General features: G+C 49.9%; 1 protein-coding gene across 1 annotated transcript; it reads right to left on the bottom strand.

Annotated features, from left to right (window-relative positions):
- Nucleotides 1–327: 327 nt before the first annotated feature.
- On the bottom strand, nt 328–19,037 carry EARS2 (glutamyl-tRNA synthetase 2, mitochondrial). The gene is made up of 9 exons (XM_065893142.1): nt 18,899–19,037; nt 15,753–15,908; nt 12,392–12,581; nt 9,630–10,102; nt 8,393–8,501; nt 5,767–5,920; nt 5,522–5,652; nt 860–995; nt 328–411 (listed from the first exon to the last, which is right to left on the bottom strand). The coding sequence occupies exons 1-9, from the start codon at nt 19,035–19,037 to the stop codon at nt 328–330; spliced, it is 1,572 nt and encodes a 523-aa protein (XP_065749214.1).
- Nucleotides 19,038–19,062: the final 25 nt, after the last annotated feature.

Genomic DNA, 19,062 nt, shown 5'->3' with positions numbered 1-19,062 from the left:
GCAGCCCGAGCAGACTAAAACATGAGCTGCGACTGTTCAGTGAGCCAGCTCCTAACCTCTGCTGTGTACTGTGGTGTCAGAACCATACATGAGGCCTTCCTTTCCAGCGTCAGGGAGGTGAGGGGGGCTGGGTGACCCTGGCCAACTGATAAGGATGGGCCTGGCGTGGAGCCATAAATGCACCTGTGCACCCAGAGGTTGTGTGTCCATTCTTGGTTCCTTCCACAAGCTTCCGATGGGCCCCAGGCCTCCTGCTCCTCCCCTCTGAGGGCAGGTCCCACAAGAACAGTTCCTGTGGCCACCTCTGCTGTCCTGCACACCTTCTCTCTAGCTGGAAAGCACCTTCTGTATTCGTTCCCGCACTTCCTTTGGTCCCAAGGACAACATCATCTCAGCTACAGGAGGTCCTTGCTAAGAACAAAAAGAGAAAACATTGCCTTAAGATGCCTGAGGAATGGACACCCAACCTTGGTCTGCAGAAGTTACACCCTAGGCCAACCCCAGCACTGCTGCCTGCATCCCAAGGAGCAGAGTTTGCATTTTACGGGCTTTAATTTCTAAGGATGGGTCCCAGAAGCCTGATCTTGCTGGGTTGGTAGGTCCAATAGCCCCAGTCAACCGCCGGCTCCATGAAGGCAGGGAGCACATGTGTTTCACTCACTACCGTATCCACTGTACCTAGCATGGTGCTTACACACGGTAGGTACTCAGTAAGTATTGTCTGTTGAATGACTGAATGAGGGGGGTGGTCATGTTCCATTCATCTTTGCAGTCCCCAAACTGAGCTTAGTGCTGCCGGTGAATGTTAGCTGAGTGGATAAATGAGGGCTCCAGGGCACAGGCCAGCCACCCGCCTCACCAGCTGTCCACTGAGGGCCACTCGGAGGAGCTTCATCACGTTACTGTGCTTGGTGCCTTCCAGACCTTCTGACAGCTTCTTCAGTTCTCCGTTCAGCATGTCCTGAGTTAAACTCATACCGGGTCCTTCTAAAAGCCTAGAAGAGGGCCAGTCTATAAGGGGCCAGCATGGGCCAGTGGCAAGTGGGTGGAAAGGAGGACTTCAGAAGATTCATCCATCAGCTACAATATACATTAACAGCACAACCAATGTTCAAGCCTGCCTTGGGGGTGGCGGATATCTACTACCCCCATCCCCATCCTAGCTGCGGAAGAAACAACCAAGAGACTACAAACACAGAGAATCCAAGCAAGTGGGCATAAAATAGGGAAACTAAGAGGAAACCGTAAGAGGATTTACTGATTACTACCTGTGCCATGTAATCTCCATGCCTCAGTTTTCTCACCTGTAAAGTGGGAATAATAATAGTGTCTGCACCTCACAGGGCTATGGTGGGGCTAAGTTAAAACTTGTAAAGCACTAAGTACATTGCCTGAACAGATGGTAAGTACTTGAAAGTATGAGCTCTTATATTTCAATAAAAAGTTAAATATTAGCTAATATTGATTACATCCAAGAGCTCAGAGACATTGCAAGAGGATCCAAAAAGAAACTTAGTATTGGGTTACACATAGGATGGAAGAATGAAGCCCTCTGGGAAATGATCTGAAACACAGCTTCAAGACTTCTGGGGGATGTAGCAGAGAAGAGCAGAAAGAAGGAAATCAGGAGACCCCAGCTCCAGTAATGTCCCTGCCGCCAACTTGCTACAACCATTCTTTGCCCACAAATGAAACACTTAAGGAACTACAACAAGCCAGCAACCATTCCCCACTTTCCTGGCAGTCCAGCTGAGACCCTCTCCCCAAAGCATGTTTGAGGTCAAGAGAAAGTCCCCAGTTAGTCAGAGCACGACTTGCAAAAACTTCGTCCCAGCCCTGATTCTGAGTTAGAGCAAGAGACGGGAGCAGGGCAGGGGGAGTCATTCCACACGGAAGAGGGACCGAGGCTGGAGATCTTCACTAGTGCAGACGATCCTCGATGCCACCTCTGACACCATCTGCTCCCGAAAGGGCCCAGACACTCCATTCCCCACATCAGCTCAGGATGGAGGGCTACCGGCTCAGGGACTGGGTTCATGAGGAATTGAAACAAAAAGCCTTTTAGTGCAGATTTCCTTACTCACTCCAGTACTTGAGCAACTCAGTTTCAATCTGAGAAACATAATCATTCTTGTTGCATCTTAAAACCGGACCACATGATTGCTGCTATTTATGAAATGGAGAAGAGGAAATATTGAAAATATGAAATGTAATGTGGTTTGCAGCAACATGGATGGACCTAGAGATTATCATACGAAGTGAAGTAAGTCTCAGAAAGAGACAAATACCATATGATATCACTTATATGTGGAATCTAAAATATGACACAAATGAACGTATCTACAAACCAGAAACAGACTCACAGACATAGAGAACAGACCTGTGGTTGCCAAGGGTGGGCGGGGTGGGGGGAGGGAAGGATTGGGAGTTTAGGACTAGCAGATGCAAACCATTATATATAAAATGGATAAACATCACAGGAGCACAGGAAACTATAGTCAATATCCTGTGAAAAACCATAATGGAAAAGACTATGGAAAGGAATATGTATAACTGAATCACTTTGCTATATAGCAGAAATTAACACATTGTAAACCAACTATACTTCATAAAAACCCAAAAATGTAATGTGGGAAAAAACCAAACACACTCCTCAATGTCACTGTGGGGAAGCAGGCTGCCAAGGAGCTGGTGAGAGTGACAGGCCCCAGGCAGCCAACACTGGCAGCCAGGGCATGTTAGAGCTGGTCCAGGCCTTGGTGTGGGCACAGAGGGACTTCCAGAGATCCGGCAGCTTCTAAATATTTGGGCGTCAGCTTTCCTGCCTTCAGTGGGATCCCCAGAGGGTCTCTAAAATCTAATCCCATGGCAGGGGTGGGGAGGTAAGACATTAGCCCAGTGAACTAGAACTAACAGCCTCGTGTGGAATGTCTTAAGTTAAGAGAGTATTATTACTAATAATACCTCTTGGGAATTTATCCTGGAGATTTACTTGTAAGGGTGCTTAATGATGTCTATTCAAGGTTACTCACTGTGATTGTAACTGCAAAATTTGGAAGCAATCCAAATGTCCATCAATAGGAGATGAATTATATGAATCATGGTAAAGTGGTATAAAAAGGGAATAGCTGTAGCCGAGAAAAGAATGAGGATGCTCTTCTAAGCCCTGGACAGATCTAAAGATAAATTGTTAAGGGAAAAACAAACAGACAAACAAGCAAAAAAACACATAAAGACACTTAGGGAAATACAGCCATTATTTTGTAAACTTTAAATGAAGTATAATCTATAAAAATACTGAATCACTATGTTGTACATTTGAAACTAATATATTATAAATCAACTATACTTCACTAAAAAAATAAAAATAAAACAAAAATCCCACCCAAAGACAACAGTGTTATCATATCGTATTTTTTTGGCCACACTGCTCGGCTTGCAGGATCTTAGTTGCCCAGGGCCTGAACCCAGGCCCTTGGCAGTGACAGCACTGAGTCCTAACCACTGGACCACCAGAGAATTCCCTGTATTGTACCTTTTATGTAAAAAAGCTGAAAACTAAGGGTTATTTAGATATAATTATGAATAGTAGTAACATCCAGAGAGGGTTCTGGAACGGGGCAGACAGGGGACAAGGATTAAAAATGGGACTCCTGATATATACCTTTCAAAATAATTTCTAAGTTTTAAACCTCGAGGTTCAAGAGGTTTGAATATATTAATAACAATTAAGTTTTAAATTCAAAAAACTGGAAGAATGGAGCTGTATACACACTTCCTTGATACACAGACATTTCACAAAGGAAACTGCTGTTTGGGACTGCCTTTCTGTTGGGGGCTGAGTAGGAGGGAAGACTTGTGATGGCTGCTCGTTGTCAGGGGCTGTCCAAGTACTTTACACCAAAGGTAAGCAATAGAGAATATGATGGACATACGGTCTCTCGCCCCAGCCAGCTTCAGTCTCAGTCCCTGCTCCTTCGATTTACTAGCTGTATTATTTTACACAAGTTACTTAACCTCTTTGTGCCTTGCTCTCCTCACCTGTTAAAATGGGGCTAACAGGAGTTCCTTTATTAGGCTGCTCTGAATTCAAGCGTACACACACACACATAGCATGCACACGTATCCGTGTACACATCTAATGTATATGACATATAACACAGCATGCTGTAGGCACATGTGTAAGCAAACCCACACGAGTGTTTGCTATTATTATCTAATTTAATCTTTGTAACTCTCTCCACAGGCCCTAACTCTCCCGGTGGAACTACCCGGCTCCATCCTCAGCCCATGTGCTTTGGCTGGGTGGGGGTGGGGGGGGTCCACTCAGGGTCCCACGTATGACCTAACCTAAGCCAGTCAGCACATCATATTCTCCAGGCCTCAGTGACTAGTTCGGAGACAGAAAAACCAGGCCAATCAGGCCCCATCAGAATGAATCTCAGGACACAGCTGGAGCCGGAAGCTAAGGTTTTGCTGTCTTAACCACTACAGTGGAGACTGTGAGAGGCTGCTTCTGACCCCTGGTATCCTTTCTCCCTCTCGTGTACTGACACAATTTTCAGCTGGGCACCTGGTCCCCAAGGTAAAAACTGCATTTTCCAGACTCCCTTGTAGCTTGGAGTGGCCGTAAGACAGGCGTTCGGGCCAGTGGGATGCGGGTGGAAACGAGTGTGTCACTTTTAAGTCAAGTCCCTAAGGGGGAGGAGTATCCCGTCCCCCTCTCCCTTTCCCTCCTTCCTCCTCTGGCTGAATTGTGAGCCACCACGGACCATGGGGACAAGAGCAAAACCCAGGGATGACAGGACCCTGGAGATGTGGAGAAAGCTCTTCAGCCCAAACTGCCTGCTCTGGATGCAGGTAAGGGAGAAAGGCGCTTGTCTTGTCTGGTAGAGCATCCCACGCTCCATCTACCCGATACAGAACCCCTGCAGAAGGAGTAGTGGGCGTGGAGGAGTGTGGGGGAGAAAGTCAAAGGGGCAGAGGGAGAAATTAGGTCTTGGTGCCATATTTTTGGCCCCAGCTTTAAGCTGGACCTCAAGCTGGCTCTTCTCCTAGCCTCTGCAATTACGTACACCAATCATTCCCCCCTTGCTTAAGCCCGTTTTGGTTGCACTTTGTGCCCTCGTAATCTGGAGAGTTCTGCTACTGTTAAAATAAGACCTAGTATCATCTCCACCCTATAGGTGAGGAAATGGAAGCTCAAGGACGTGCAGTGACTTGGACAAATCGAAGCCCCCTGGGCAAGTGAACTAACTGGGCCAGCGAGGGGTGGGGCAGGAACCGAACCCAGGTGGGTCCGATCCCAGCGCCAGACCACCGCCTCTTCCCGGGAGAGCCTGGGCTCCTCAGGGTCAGCCCTTCCGCCAAGAGAGCCGTGAGTGATCGTCTCACCGAGAACCTCTCGCTAGCTCTGGGGCTGTACTGCAGGCCTGACAGCCGAGCCCTGGAGTGAAGGGGCCCTGGTGGGGAGAGAGGGAAGGGAGGTGCAGAACCCTGAACTCAGCCTGCGGATACTCACCCCAGCACACGCTTGGCGATGACGTCCACCTTCTCTGAGACGGCACCCAGCTGCGCTCGACTCACAGCAGGGCGAGTCCACAGGTAGGAGTGCGCTGGGGAGACCAAATCCTGCAGGTGGCAAATGTGACCCTGGGGGAAGAGGCGGTCACTGAACGCCCTGGGATGGGGCTCTGACGCAGCGGGAGGGGGAGGAGTGGGGCGCCACCCGCTCCCTGGGTCCCCCCCAAGCCCCCGACACCACACCTGTCTCAGCAGGATGATCCTCTCCACATAGGCTGCGTCCAGCACATCCCTGTCTTGCAGCTGGCTCCCGAATGCCTCCTCCACGAGAGCCTGTAGCTTCCCCACCAGCTGGCGTCTCTGGGTCTTATCGCTCACCAGCCGGCGGAGGTGCAGCCTGCCGGGGAAGCCAAGGGACCGTCCTGCCACGGGCATCTCCAGCCTCGACAACCCTCTTCCCCAGTGGAGTGGGTGGGGTTTGAAGAATGACACCTTCCAGCTGGAGCACAGAGGAGGGTGCCGAAGGTCTGCCCGTCCCTCTGCTCCCCAGGGCCTCTCACATGGCCCACCACCCTCCTCTGAGCTACCTGCCTGGCCTCAACAGGCACCTGAGTTTACAAAGCAGAACCTGGCGGTGCCTGCCTCCTCGCAGAGTTCAAAGCGTGGGGCTCTGGAGCAAAAGGGCACAGGTCAAGAATATGGATTTCTAGGATTCAAAGCCATGTCCAGATGGCACAGTTCTCTGAATTCACAGCTCACAGTTAAAAAGCTCAAGTTTTCCTGTCAGGTCAAATCTTTCCCTTTTCAAAATTCTTCCAACCGCCTTGTTCCCTCCTTCAGAAGCAGCAAAGCCTCTAAGACTCCAAGCCTCAAACCAGGCCCTGTCAGTCCTGTCTCTGGGCTGCCCTCACCCTGTCCCCAGCACGACTGGAGGGACCCAAGAGAGCGAGCAGCGAGGGGCCGAGGGCCATTCTGTAGGCGCCTGGCCCCCTGTCCCTGACGTAGAAGAAAGGCAGGCAGCGAGGGACTCATGATCATCTCATGGGCTCTGGGACTGCACAGGCCTGTGGGTGAAGCCAGCTTTGCCAGACGTCTGCAGCAAGTTACACAACCGTTTGGAGCTCAGGGTGCTCGTCTGTTACTGTGGGAACAACGGGGCCTCCCTCACAGGGCACTGGGCAGAGTAAACGAGGAGCTGTCTGTAAAGCGCTGAGTACCAGGCCTGTGTTACTGCCACACCCGGCAGTTGGAGACGGGCAGGGAGTCTGAACAGAGGGTGGAAGGAGGAGACCGTCTGGGAAGCCATCTGGAGCACTCACTGGCCCAAAACCATCACTTTCTAAAACGCATGAAGAGAAATCACATGAAATTTGTACTGAAACTGTTTCTAGGACCTCCTTAGTAGTTAGATGAGACAGTGGGAAGAAAGAAATCAGGCTTGAGATAGTCCACGGCCTGGGACGTAGCGAGTGCTAGATAAATGTTAGTTACCATCACTACCTCCACCACACCACTAGCACTGCTATGACAACTACTATCTTTACAACTGTTACTGAAATAATCATAGCAGTGGCTTGATTACAGAAACAACTAAAGAGAACAGCTTCGGCTGCACAAAAACTGAGGGCATCTATCCCAAGCAAAAGCCCACTGCCGTCTCCCTCTGGCTCCCCCTCACGCTTTGCGGAGGACTGGAATGGGTCACAAAGTATCTCCCCTGTTCCGACTCCATTTCTCCCAGGGATATCGCTTTCTCCATGATAAGAAAGGTAGAGAACAGGCTGCATTCAATGTGCACGCTGTTTGCTCCTGAATGCCCCACTCAAGAGATGCCCACTCACAGTGGTTAAGAATCCGCCCGCCAACGCAGGGGACAGGAGTTCGATCCCTGTCGATCCCTGTTCGATCTCGGGAAGATCCCACATGCCGTGGAGCAACTAAGCCTGTGTGCCACAACTACTGAGCCTACGCTCTAGAGCCCGTGAGCCACAACTACTGAGCCCGTGTGCCACAACTACTGAAGCCCATGCACCTAGAGCCCATGCTCCACAACAAGAAGCCACCACAATGAGAAGCCTGCGCACCGCAACGAAGACCCAACGCAGCCAAAAATAAATAAATAAAAATAATAATTAAAAAAAAGATGCCCACCATTACTGTGTGAACTTGAACTTGGGCTGGTTATTCAACTTCCTGACATCTTGCTCTCCTCGTATGCACACTAGAGCAAAATCATACAACTGACCTTAGGTCTGATGCGGGAAGTACATGAAGTAACATCCTTGACACACCCGCAGTCGATGTGAATCCCCTGGGCTCATGCCATAAAGCACCGAGAAGAGCCTGCCCCCAAACCAAGGCTCAAGAGAAGGCATCAAAGAGTCCCTGGCCCTTAAGTATGGACCTGTCCTCTGGCTTTCCCTCTAATGCCCTTAGCCTGAGACGTGGCAACAGTGATCCGAACTGTAACTGTGGCTGGAGGTTTCGCAGGGAAGAACTACTTGAAATGTAAAACAGATGCCATGAGACAGCACTCAGTTACTGTGTTGGCTGGGTGGGGGAGGGGCTGAGCAGGAATAATGGTGACCACAAACACCGTACCTGCCATTTTACTGAGCACTTTCTATGTGCAAAATAGTTTGAGGCTTAATTTAACTGAACAATCGCCTAAGGTGAGAAAACATTTTAGAGAAAACAGAGGCTTGAGGAGGTCAGGTGACTTACCGTGGTCACATGGCACCAGACACCTGAGCCCATAGTCAAAATCAAGTGTGTGTGACTCCAGAGCCCACTAGACCTTCCACCGTGGGGACCCAGCATCAGTCGGTGAGCCCTTTTCTCCTGGGGGTGCTCCAGATTCCCCGCTCACCTGTTGAATCCTGGGAGCTTCTCCAGGTCCAGCAGGGCCGAGTGGCAGGTGACCCGGGTCAGGTCAAACTGTGTGATCAGCTCTGGCAAGGTCCTGCCCATCTGGTTCTCTGCAAGTGAGGCAGGCCCAGCTGCTCAGCACCCACCCCCTCACCCTGCCATTCTACTTTCAATCACAAGGGAGGCTGCCCAAACAGATTCAACTTCTAGTTATTTTATATACCAAGGGCCCGAGTGAGCTTTCATTTGCAGAAAGGGTTCTGTCACTAAAGAACAAAAAGCTTGAAAACAATCCGGCTAAATCAACCCTCATGGCCCTCAAAGACACGAGCTGCAAGAAGAGCCTGCTCACTGCCTGGCTGCGCCCCAGGGATCCTGACTCGACTGGTTTTGGATGGGGTCTGAGCAGGACTGTATTTCACAAGCTTCCTGGTGGATTCCAAAGTGCAGCCAGAGTGAGAAGAGCTGAGCCACGAACTGCTTCTCACGAGCGGTGGCCCCATCTCACGCAGTCAGTGGGCATCCTGGTTAGGCTTGAGCCTCTGCCACAGCCCTCACTAGCTGTGTGACTTCGGCAAGTTACTCAATCTCTCTGAGCCTCACAAGCTTCTAACAAACAGTGGGGATAATAAATACCCCTCAAGGATATTTTAAGGTTTAAATGAGATACGAGCAGAAAAAGCAGGAAGCAGACTATGGCCACATTTTCAGAAATCGTCCCCCCTCCAAAAGGTCATCCTATTTTGTGCATCATCAAGATGTGGGCCCTAAGTCTTTGGTCAGCTTGGAATAAACTAGGGTCATAGTAATCCTAGTAATACTGTCAGGGTACCTAATTGTACTTCTACTAATAATGTAATTACAATAATCACAGGATCTGTAATTTTTGTGCTGTTGTGTGGCAGATACTGTGCTGGTGCCTCATAGACAGGAGCTCAGTGAACCCTAACTTAACCCTGTGAGGTAGACACTTAGCCCATTCTACAGATGAGGCAACCGAGGCTCACAGATCATAAGATCCTTGAGGACAGGGATTACATCTACCTTGTTCACCTTTGTAGCCCTAGCACGTAATACGGTGTCTGGCTCAATAAACACTTGTCAAATAAGAGAAGGAACACGTATAAGATCACACAGCCAGTGGGCGGCACAGCTGGGACTGAAGGCCAGGCGGCCTGACCCAAGGCCCTGGCTCTTCAGTGCTATGGTCCCACCAGGACCTCTTGGGGAGTGGGTACCTGCAAACCCTGAGCCGCAGCTGGTGATGATATCGAGCAAGGCATCTGGCAGGAAGCCGGCAGCAGCAAAATGCTCCAGGAAGATGTCCCCTTGCCTCTTGGACAGTTTGCTGCCATCCCTGTTGAGGAGCAGGGGCAGGTGGGCAAAGCGCGGGGGCTGCCAGCCCAGGGCCTGGTAGAGGAGCAGATGCTTGGAGGTGGAGACCAGCCACTCGGAGCCCCGCAGCACGTGGCTAATGCCCATGTGGTGGTCGTCCACCACGCAGGCCAGGTGGTAGGTGGGGAAGCCGTCGCTCTTCAGGATGACTGGGTCCCCCTCCACACTGGCCACCTCATGCCGATTCCAGCCGTACACCAAGTCCTGGAAGGCTGGTGCCTCCCCCTCCAGGTGGAAGCGGATGGGAGGCTTGGGGTCTTTGGCCAGCTTCTGGGCCACCTGTGCCTCGCTCAGGCTCCGGCACCGATTGTCATACCTGTTGGGAAGCAGAGCAGCACAGTGACTAAGAGTTACTAAGAGTAGTGGTGACGGGCGTGAGCCCTACCTTTGCCTCTGATAACTGTATGACCTTGGGCAAGTCATTTACCTCTTACAGCTGTCTCCTCAGTCTTGAATGGGGATAATAAGGTTATTGCGTGGGAGAACTAAGTGAGATAACATAGCACAGCAGTCACGAGCCTGTTTCCCTTCTTCCTCGCTAATGAGGAAACGTCAAATGTCACCCAAGGGGGTGAATCATGACTGATTTTGTCAAGCAGGCAATCTCATTCCCCTAAAGCATTGACCCATCACTGAGATTCAAAAAAAAGTATGCTTGTGGGGTAGCGGAGGATGAAGGTTCTGGCAAAGATTTTCTCTCTAAGTGAGAGGAGGGCGAGCCACAAGGTGCTGCAGCCACTTGTAACTGATGGGGGAGGGGGGCAGCAAGGGAGGCAGCAACAGGCCAAAATAGAGTCCCGCCTTCTCAAAGCTGCTGGCTTCATCCTGGAGTCACCCACCTGCAGACTTCTGCAGAAGAAGATGAATGTCTATGTGGTTTATGCTTTGGCTACTCAAAGCGTGGTCTGTGGACCTCCAGCGTCAGCCTCACCTGGGAGCTTGTCAGAAATGCGGCATCTCAGGACCTGCTGGACCCACCCTGGACCTGCTCAATCAGAAGCTGCCGTTAACTAGACCCTCAGGTGATTCTTCTGCACATTGAAGTTGAGAAGCTCTGGTTTGTCCCTTTTAAACAGAGTATTTGTTACTTGCTCCCAAAAGCATCCTAAATGATACACAAATGTAACACTTGTAAGTACCATCCTTGACACTGAGCTAAACGTTCAATCGTAAATGGCTGTATGGGACTGCCCTCGTGGCGCAGTGGTTAAGAATCCGCCTGCCAATGCAGGGGACACGGGTTCGAGCCCCGGTCTGGGAAGATCCCACATGCTGCAGAGCGACTAAGCCCGTGTGCCACAACTACTGAGCCTGTGCTCTAGAGCCTGCGAGGCACAACTACTGAGCCCGTGTGCTGCAACTACTGGAGCCCATGTGCCTAGAGCCCGTGCTCCGCAACAAGAGAAGTCACTGCAATGAGAAGCCCGCGCACTGCAATGAAGAGTAGCCCCCACTCGCCACAACTAGAGAAAGCCCGCACGCAGCAAAGAAGACCCAATGCAGCCAAAAATAAACAAATACATTTATAAAAATAAATAAATGTATTAAATAAATAAATAAATGGCTGTATGGATCCAGGATAGGGCATGATCGTAATTTTAAAAAATAATCTTCTGTCAATGGGCAAGTAGACCGTTTATGATTAAAAAGGCAATGCTGCAGCGGATGGCACGACCTTGTATGAACATCCAAGCCCTTGTCCAAATAGTTCACTGAAACTGGAACTTGAATGTTATGATGCTGATGGGAGTACAAGCTAGCAGAGTGCCTCTAGACAGCATCTACCAAAGCTATAAATTGACCTGCAATTCCAAATCTAGGGAGGTAATCCAACAAACACACTGCACATGTGCCAAATGATGGACGTCAACATTATTCATCACCGCTCCCTTTTTTTAGTAACAAAAGATTAGAGATAACATAAATGTTCATTAGAAAGGAACTGATCAAGTGAGTGATGACACAGCCCTGTGATGGAATACTATGCAAGCAGAGGAAAATTTATGGACTCATACAGACCGATCCTCAAGACAGTAAGTGGGATCTGTAAACTGCATGACACGTATCTTGTGGGCTACCATTTGAGCGGGGAAGAAGAGAATGATCCCTGCCTCATGGTGTTTTTCCCGTGTCCTCCCTGCCCTTGAGCGTGGGCTGGACCTAGTGACTTCCTTCTGATGCAAAGAGCACAACACAGCCGTAAGATGTCACTTCCCTGATTAGGTTATGCAGAAGCTGTAGCTTCCACCTTCCTCGCTCTCCCCTGCCTTCTCCCTGGCTTGCCCTGAGGAAAGCCAGCTGCCAAGCTGTGAGCTGCCCTGTGGAGAGGCCCACATGGCTTGGAACAGATGCCTCCAGGCAACAGCCTCGGAGAGGCATGGAGGCAGATCCTTTGAGAGTCCAGCCTCGAGGTAACTGCAAGCCTGGCCAAGACCTTGATGCAGCTTTGAGAGCAACCCTGAGCCAAAGGAGCCAGCTAAGCTGTGCCCAAACCTGACCCACAGAAACCCTGAGATAAGCCAGTTGGGGATAATCTGTTACACAGCAAGAGCTAACGAACACATCCACCCCTGGGGAGGCACCCATGACAGGCTGGGGCTCTCACCGGGGTGTCTGGCGGTTCCTTAGGGCCTCCCTCTTCAGGAGCTCCAGCCGCTGGGGTGAGCAGAAACACGGGTACGCAGCGCCGCTCTTCAGCAGAGCTTCGGTGGCCTGGGCGTAGAGCGCAAGTCGCTGAGACTGCAGGTAGGGCCCTGCAGGACCTCCCCGGCGGGGGCTCTCGTCAGGGGGGATGCCTACAACACAGGCAGAGAATAATCACCAAACGGTAATAACTACGATGCACAAGACACTGGTTCCCAGGCACTGTTATAAGCGCTTTACACATATAGCAAAGCGTCTAACCCTCCTGACAATCCATGAGCCTGTTACTCTTATGATTTCCCTTTTCCAGATGAAGAGTTAAAGCAGAGAGGTTAACGCTCAAGGTCATGTGGCTGGTGGATAAGGAGTCGGATGGAGGTGCACTGGTTCCACGGTCCATGCTCTTACAGGCATGTCCTCTCCCTCCATCCTTGCCCTGGGGAGGGAGAAGCCAGCAGGTCTGGAACAGGGGACTTGGGAGAAGCAGCATAGTTCAGGGACAGCCCACTCAGCCCGGCTGGGCTCCTGGCCCTGCCCCTGACTCGCTGTCACGAGGGATAGTGCCATGCACCTTCCAGGCTGCTTTTATGTTTTGTGATCGCTGTTATAAAGCTCAAAACCACCCCACCCAGTAGGGGCCGTTATTACCCCCGTTCAGTAAGCAGGACATGGGGGTATAGAGGGGCTGTGTTACGTCACCTGGCCAAGGACCAAAGCCAGGCTAGCTGGCCCCAAGTCCGCATTCTTAACCACTTGGACTGCCTCTTGCATTCCTTAGCCTTTCTAAGCCTCGGTTTCCTTCTCTGAAAAGTGGAGCTGAGAGTCTACTGTGCAGAGTGACCGAGACGTAAACGCACCAGTGCTTACACAGTGCTTAGTGCAATGGTTTCGTGTAGAACAGCTGCAACATATGCTGTTAGATTAAATGTGACCTATTATAAGCGAACCGCCAACCCCAGGTCTGGTTTCCTCAGGTCACAAAGGATAGATTTAACTTATAAACGCTTCCGGGAGAGGTAGAGTGGACACAGAAGAGCTGGATGACGGCGTTTCTGCCCTGAAATGGCTTTCAAACAAATTAGGAAGAGGACAGGGCTAACCCTGCACACCCGACGTCCCACACACTCTGGAGGCTGAGGGGCCTGGGTTCAAGTCACTGGCCTCTGAGGCCAGGCAAGACACCTACCAGAGCCTCCATTTCCTCCTTTACAAAAGAAGGAAACAAACATTTACTTTCTGCTGAGGGTCATCACGAGGCTGGAATGGGACGGCCTACGGGAAGGGTTTGGCGCTTTGCCTGGCACATCTCGGTGCTCAGCAGGTCCTGGCTGTGACCATCGTTGGTACTGTTGGTATTAGCATTTCTTCATTTGTCAGAGAAGGGGGCGGTGGGTTAGGTGCATCTGGGGCTCCTTCCTGATCTACCCTTAACGTGTCCAGCATTTGGAATGCTCCAGGGTTTAAGAGAGACTCCACTAGGAAAACTGAAAACAGGTTCACATAAAAAATAGTATGTAAATGTTCATGGTAGTTTTACTCATCGTAACCAAAAAGGAGAAACAATCCAAGTGCCCAATCACTGACGAATGGATAAGTAAAAAGTGTTATTTCCATACAATGAACACTGTTCGGCATAAACGGGAAAGAAGAACCAATTCATGCTACAACATACACGAACCTTACGCTAAGTGTAAGCCAGACATGAAATGTCCCAAATAGGCACACCACAGAGACAGAAAGTAGGTTAGTGATTGCCAGCGGCAGGAGGGAAGGAGGAACAGGGAGTGCCTGGTGCAGGGTTTCGTTTTGGGGTGATGGAAATGTTCTGGAATTAGAGAGTGGTGGTGGATATACAACTCAGTGAATATACTAAAGACCACTTTGAGATGGTAAATTTCATCCTATGTAAATTACATACCGATGCCCAAAGCAAGAAGTTCCAGAACTGAGCCACCTGGGGTGTGGATCCCTGCCCTCTGCCTCACCAGAAGGCTCACACCGTTGTGCCGAGCTGGGGGCTCCTCGGGGCAGGACACCTCAGGCAGTCTTGCTCATCACGGTACCCTCGTGCCTAGCACGGGCTCCTGCCAACCTCCCTGTCCTCACGTCTCCAGGTCCTCTGCTTACCTCACCGTGCTTGGGCCACACTGGCTTCCTTGCTGCTCCTCAAATACATCCAGCACTAAGCTTCCACAGGGCCTTTGCATCTGCTATTCCCACTGCTTTGAGCATTCTCCCCCTAGGTAACCAGAGGGCTGGCCCCTCACTTTGTGCAACTCTCTGCTCTACCGTCCCCTCCCTGGGGAAGTCCCCCCCCCCATCTCCAAGACCTGCTCCCTGCTGGTTTCCTCGCCTGCTACCCTTCCCTCCACATCACTTATCATCACTTAATATTGTAGTAAGAATGAATTCACCTGTTAGTTATCTGTCTTCCCCTACTTACTGAGTGCAGGGTCTTGCTTCCGTACTTGAACACTATCACTACCTGGACCACAGTAAGCGACTTTGGTGCATGAATTCTTTTATTCAACTAATCTCAACTGAGTTTCTGCTACAAGCTTCTACAGTAGAGGACAGAAATGAAATCAGTTTTTGCCCTTCAGGAACCCAAAATTTAGTTAATGATTTACCTGAGACTAGAATACACATGTCAAGACAGACTTGGTGTTTTTGGCATTTTCCCTTGGCGAGCTTAAATAGTCATACCTGTTCCGACAGGAAGGCAGCTACTGACCTGGGGAACACAAATACCCTCCTCCTCGTCCTCCCTGAGCTGAGCTGGCCTCAGGGCTAAACTTCCCTTAAAGAGACTGACTTAAGAAGCTGCATGTGTTTTGTTTGGCTCGTACAATGTGGTTTAAAAAAAAAAAATCTGAGCTCAGATTTAACAATGGGAAGTAGTCATCAAAAACAAAAACAAAAAAACCCCAGAGTTCCGGCTCCTCCCGGAAATCAGAAGATTTGACAAGCTGGGCCAGGAGTCCCACATCAACTGGGCTGGCGCTTTCTCGGGCTTACCACACCCCTGGAGACTCCCGGTCCATCTTCCACTTGGCCTGTGTTTCCTGCCCGCTCCCAGTAGGAAGTGAGATTCTGAGAGAAAAACAAGAATCTCAAAACAGCCTTGGAGCTTTTTATTCTGCCCTGCCCCAGGAACTTCAGCATCTTTCCAGGTGGAACCTGCCACCCCAGGCAGCACAAATGTACTCATTCCTCCAGGGGCTCCGCGTTCTCCACCCTGGGCCATGTGAGAAAACCTTCAGGCTCCTTTTCCTGCTCCCTGCTCCTTCCTTGAAGAAGGGGCCTCTCCCAGCCAGCCTCACCTGCCCACTCCAGCATGTCCTCTATATTGTCCGCTGCCCCAGGCACAAGGCGGGTCTGATCCGTGTCCTCCAGCCTCAGGATGAAGCTCCCTCCGTGCTTCTTGGCAAAGATGTAGTTGTACAAGGCAGTACGGAGGCCGCCCAGGTGCAAGAAGCCTGGCGGAAGAAGAGAACAGCTCAGACAAGATGGGGAAGACAAGGGGCAAGTAAGTTCTGCTTGTGACACAGGGTCTCAGGGAACATCAAAGTCTAAGAAATGGCGCTACCCTGTCCCATCTCCCCGTCAGGCACCCAGGCAGGCAGGTTGCCACAGAAGAGGACTGGGCTGGTTGACTCATTTACCCTCATCCTGGAAGTGGAAGAACACTGAAGTTTTGGAGCATGTCATTGGGTAAAATGGCTCCAAATCTCCCCAACTGCACCCATCATTCTACTTTGACATTTGCCTTAAGGCCAAGTTTCACCCAAAGGAGAAGCAGACAGTTATTCAGTGAAGCCACATCACATGTGCATCTAACTTATGCAAATTCAATGAAGTCCTTGGACAAAAAAAAAAAATTAATTACTAATTAAAAGTACTGTAAGATTACATTTTGCCCATACCCTCTATGCACTGTACGTGACTATCCACATCATACATTTTAAATTTTGTCTACTTGACACTTTAAGTGCTGGCTTTAGATACTAACCGAAAGTAATATTCGATGCCACTGTATCTCTCTTCACCCAAGTTTAAACTCTTAATATTTTACTTTTTCATCATTCCTGACTGAAAAGTTAAAGTGAACAGTTTTCCCAGGGTTGTCATTTCCCCCCTTACCCTTCCTTCTTTGGGCCAGGTGTAGTGGAATAACTGAGGACATGGAAAGGAGACATGACCCATGCCCCCACCCCCAGCAAACTGGGGGCTGGCGAATAAGCCAGAACTGTAAACAGTCCTGATTGCTTTGAGCCCCCCCAGCAAACCGGGGGCCTGCGAAGAAGCATTGAGTGCTTTGGGCACTGATCCATGAGATGTCCTCAGTATAATCAGAATGGTGGGAACGCAAGGAAATGACCTTGTGCTACTTCAGTATAATCAGAATGGTGGGAACGCAAGGAAATGTCCTTGTGCTACTTCAGTATAATCAAAATAATGGTGGGAAACTTGTGCTGCTTTTGCGCTCAAGGACGAAGCACGGCATGTTTTCAAGAAAGCCCTTTATTGCTTGTATAATCAATAAAAACATATGTTGCTGCTTTGGCATTTCTGAAATGTTAAGAAAACAAGTCTTAAAATGTAAACATAGATAACGCTTTAATAAAAGCTACCACAGCAGGACAGACGGCGCTGCTTTGCCTGAGCGAATGGCAGCTCTCTACTGCTGTGCTTCGGCACGATTCATCTCATGTGATGAGCTTGCTTTCGGCCCTGTCATAAGATAAACTACGACAGCCAGGCTACGGCCCTGTCTCCACAATGAGCTTGTCTGCATCTCCAAGTACAGGAGGCAGCACGGGATAGGAAATGCTTCTCTGGAGTCAGGTAGACTCCAGCTCAACACTGATTATGTATGTGACCTTCAGCTAGTTACAAGGCCACCACAAAACCAGAGGTCCCCAAGATAGAGGACAGGGGTCCAGTAGTTGAAAGCAAGACCTTTTAGATCAAATAGACCTTGATTCAAATTCTGCTACCCCTTGGACACTCTACTTGACTTTTGTGTGCATCGATTTCTTAACTTGTTAGAGAGATTAACAACAAAAAATAGAAACCTTCCTTGCAAGGTTGCTGTGAGGCATAAATGTTGACCAGAGTACCCTATTAATTTTAGTTATTATAATGATCTACATTCTTCTATCTGTAGTCAACAGCCTTTCCAACATGGGCTCTTCCCACAGATCAGCAAGGAAAGGAGAATTAAAATCATCATAATGGAGCCTTCTGCTTATTAAGTGCTTTCCATGAGTACCAGTCCTTACCCCGTGCCTCAGGTGCATTAGCTCAAACCATGAGGCAGGTACTATTACCAGCCCTGTTTGACAGATGGTAACACTCAAGAGGTTCAGAGAGGTTAAATAATTTTCTCAAGCCACACAAACAGGAAGTGGCAAAGCCAGAAATTTGGGCCCAGACAATTCTAGGCCTTGGCACCCAAACCAGAGCTTGTCTGCAAACTGTTGGCAGTTCCCAACCAATTTGACAGAATAACTTTATATCTGTTGAATTCAATAAACAGTCTCATATTTTGTATGCTTTTACGAGTTTCCTTTTTCTACTAATTTCTTTATATTGATTTTATAGAAGTATTAGTCCATAATTGACTGGAAATCAGAAACGAGTCCTTTCACCAGGGGTGGTTTGAGAAGCATGCTCTACACGATACTGCCTGCCGAGAAAGATCCCTGTCACTCTGTGTGGCTGAGACCTTGTCACAAAGGTAGCTCTGTGACTCTGGAGTTCAGAATGACAGGCACGCTTGGTGTGAAGAGGGCAAGCAGGTTGCCTTGGTGAGAAAAGAATTTGGGGAACTGATGCGGAGGCCCTGACAAGATCGCCGCTAGGGTATACAATGGGCCCCTGCCTCACTCTCTGGTTTGCCAGGCTCCAATACTAATCACAGGGCCTTTGTACCTCCAATTTCCTCTGCCCAGAAGGTTCCTTCTACAGGTTTCACATACCTAGCTCCTTCTTGTTATCTGGTTCTCAGCCCTTATGACACCTCCTCAGCAAGGCATCCCTGAGCATCCTACCCAACCCCCAGTCCCCTACCCTGCTTCATTTTCCGCATGACACACGTGACTGTTTAAAACTAGTTATTTTTATACGTGTTTGTTGCAGCCACTACAGTGTAGGCTTCTTGGGAGCGGGGGCCCTACTTTCTCCATGTCCACTGTACCCCAGCGCCTAAAACATTTTGTACTTAATACACATTTGCTATATACACAAAAGAAAAAAGGGGCCCAAAGAAATGGTACAGTACAATAAACACGAAATTCCTGGCAACGTGAAAAATTTCCTCTCGTAAACCTATTTCTGCCTCTGTATAATGAGGCCGCACTACCCGCCCAGTCTGACTCCACCGGAAGGGATTCGCTCGGAACGTTCGGGGGGCGGGCAAGAGACGGTGGGCCTCGGCCTGCAGCGTCACGTCCGCCAAGGTTACCTGTGGGGCTGGGGGCGAACCGCACTCGCACCGCAGGCCCGGCATGAGTGCCCAGGCTGGCCTCGCGCCGTCCCAGGGGGCGGCCCACGGCCTCCGGGGGCCTCCGGAGATGCAACAACCTCTTCAGGAGCACAGCCATGTGGAGTAGAACTGCACACGTGGGC

Source organism: Phocoena phocoena, chromosome 15 (assembly GCF_963924675.1).
Source record: "Phocoena phocoena chromosome 15, mPhoPho1.1, whole genome shotgun sequence".
Taxonomy (NCBI): Eukaryota; Metazoa; Chordata; class Mammalia; order Artiodactyla; family Phocoenidae; genus Phocoena; species Phocoena phocoena.
Note: the sequence above shows the minus strand (reverse complement) of the source record. Positions and strands in the feature narration are given on the sequence as shown.

What these genes read in the sequence shown, in the direction of transcription:
- EARS2 (XM_065893142.1), bottom strand. Translation starts at nt 19,037, where the DNA reads ATGGCTGTGCTCCTGAAGAGGTTGTTGCATCTCCGGAGGCCCCCGGAG. An exon ending in AGGAACCGCCAGACACCCCG is followed by an intron (nt 10,103 to 12,391) that starts GTGAGAGCCCCA and finishes GCTTCCCAACAG; the next exon opens with GTATGACAATCGGTGCCGGA. An exon ending in TGGCCCTCAGTGGACAGCTG is followed by an intron (nt 412 to 859) that starts GTGAGGCGGGTG and finishes TTTTGTTCTTAG; the next exon opens with CAAGGACCTCCTGTAGCTGA.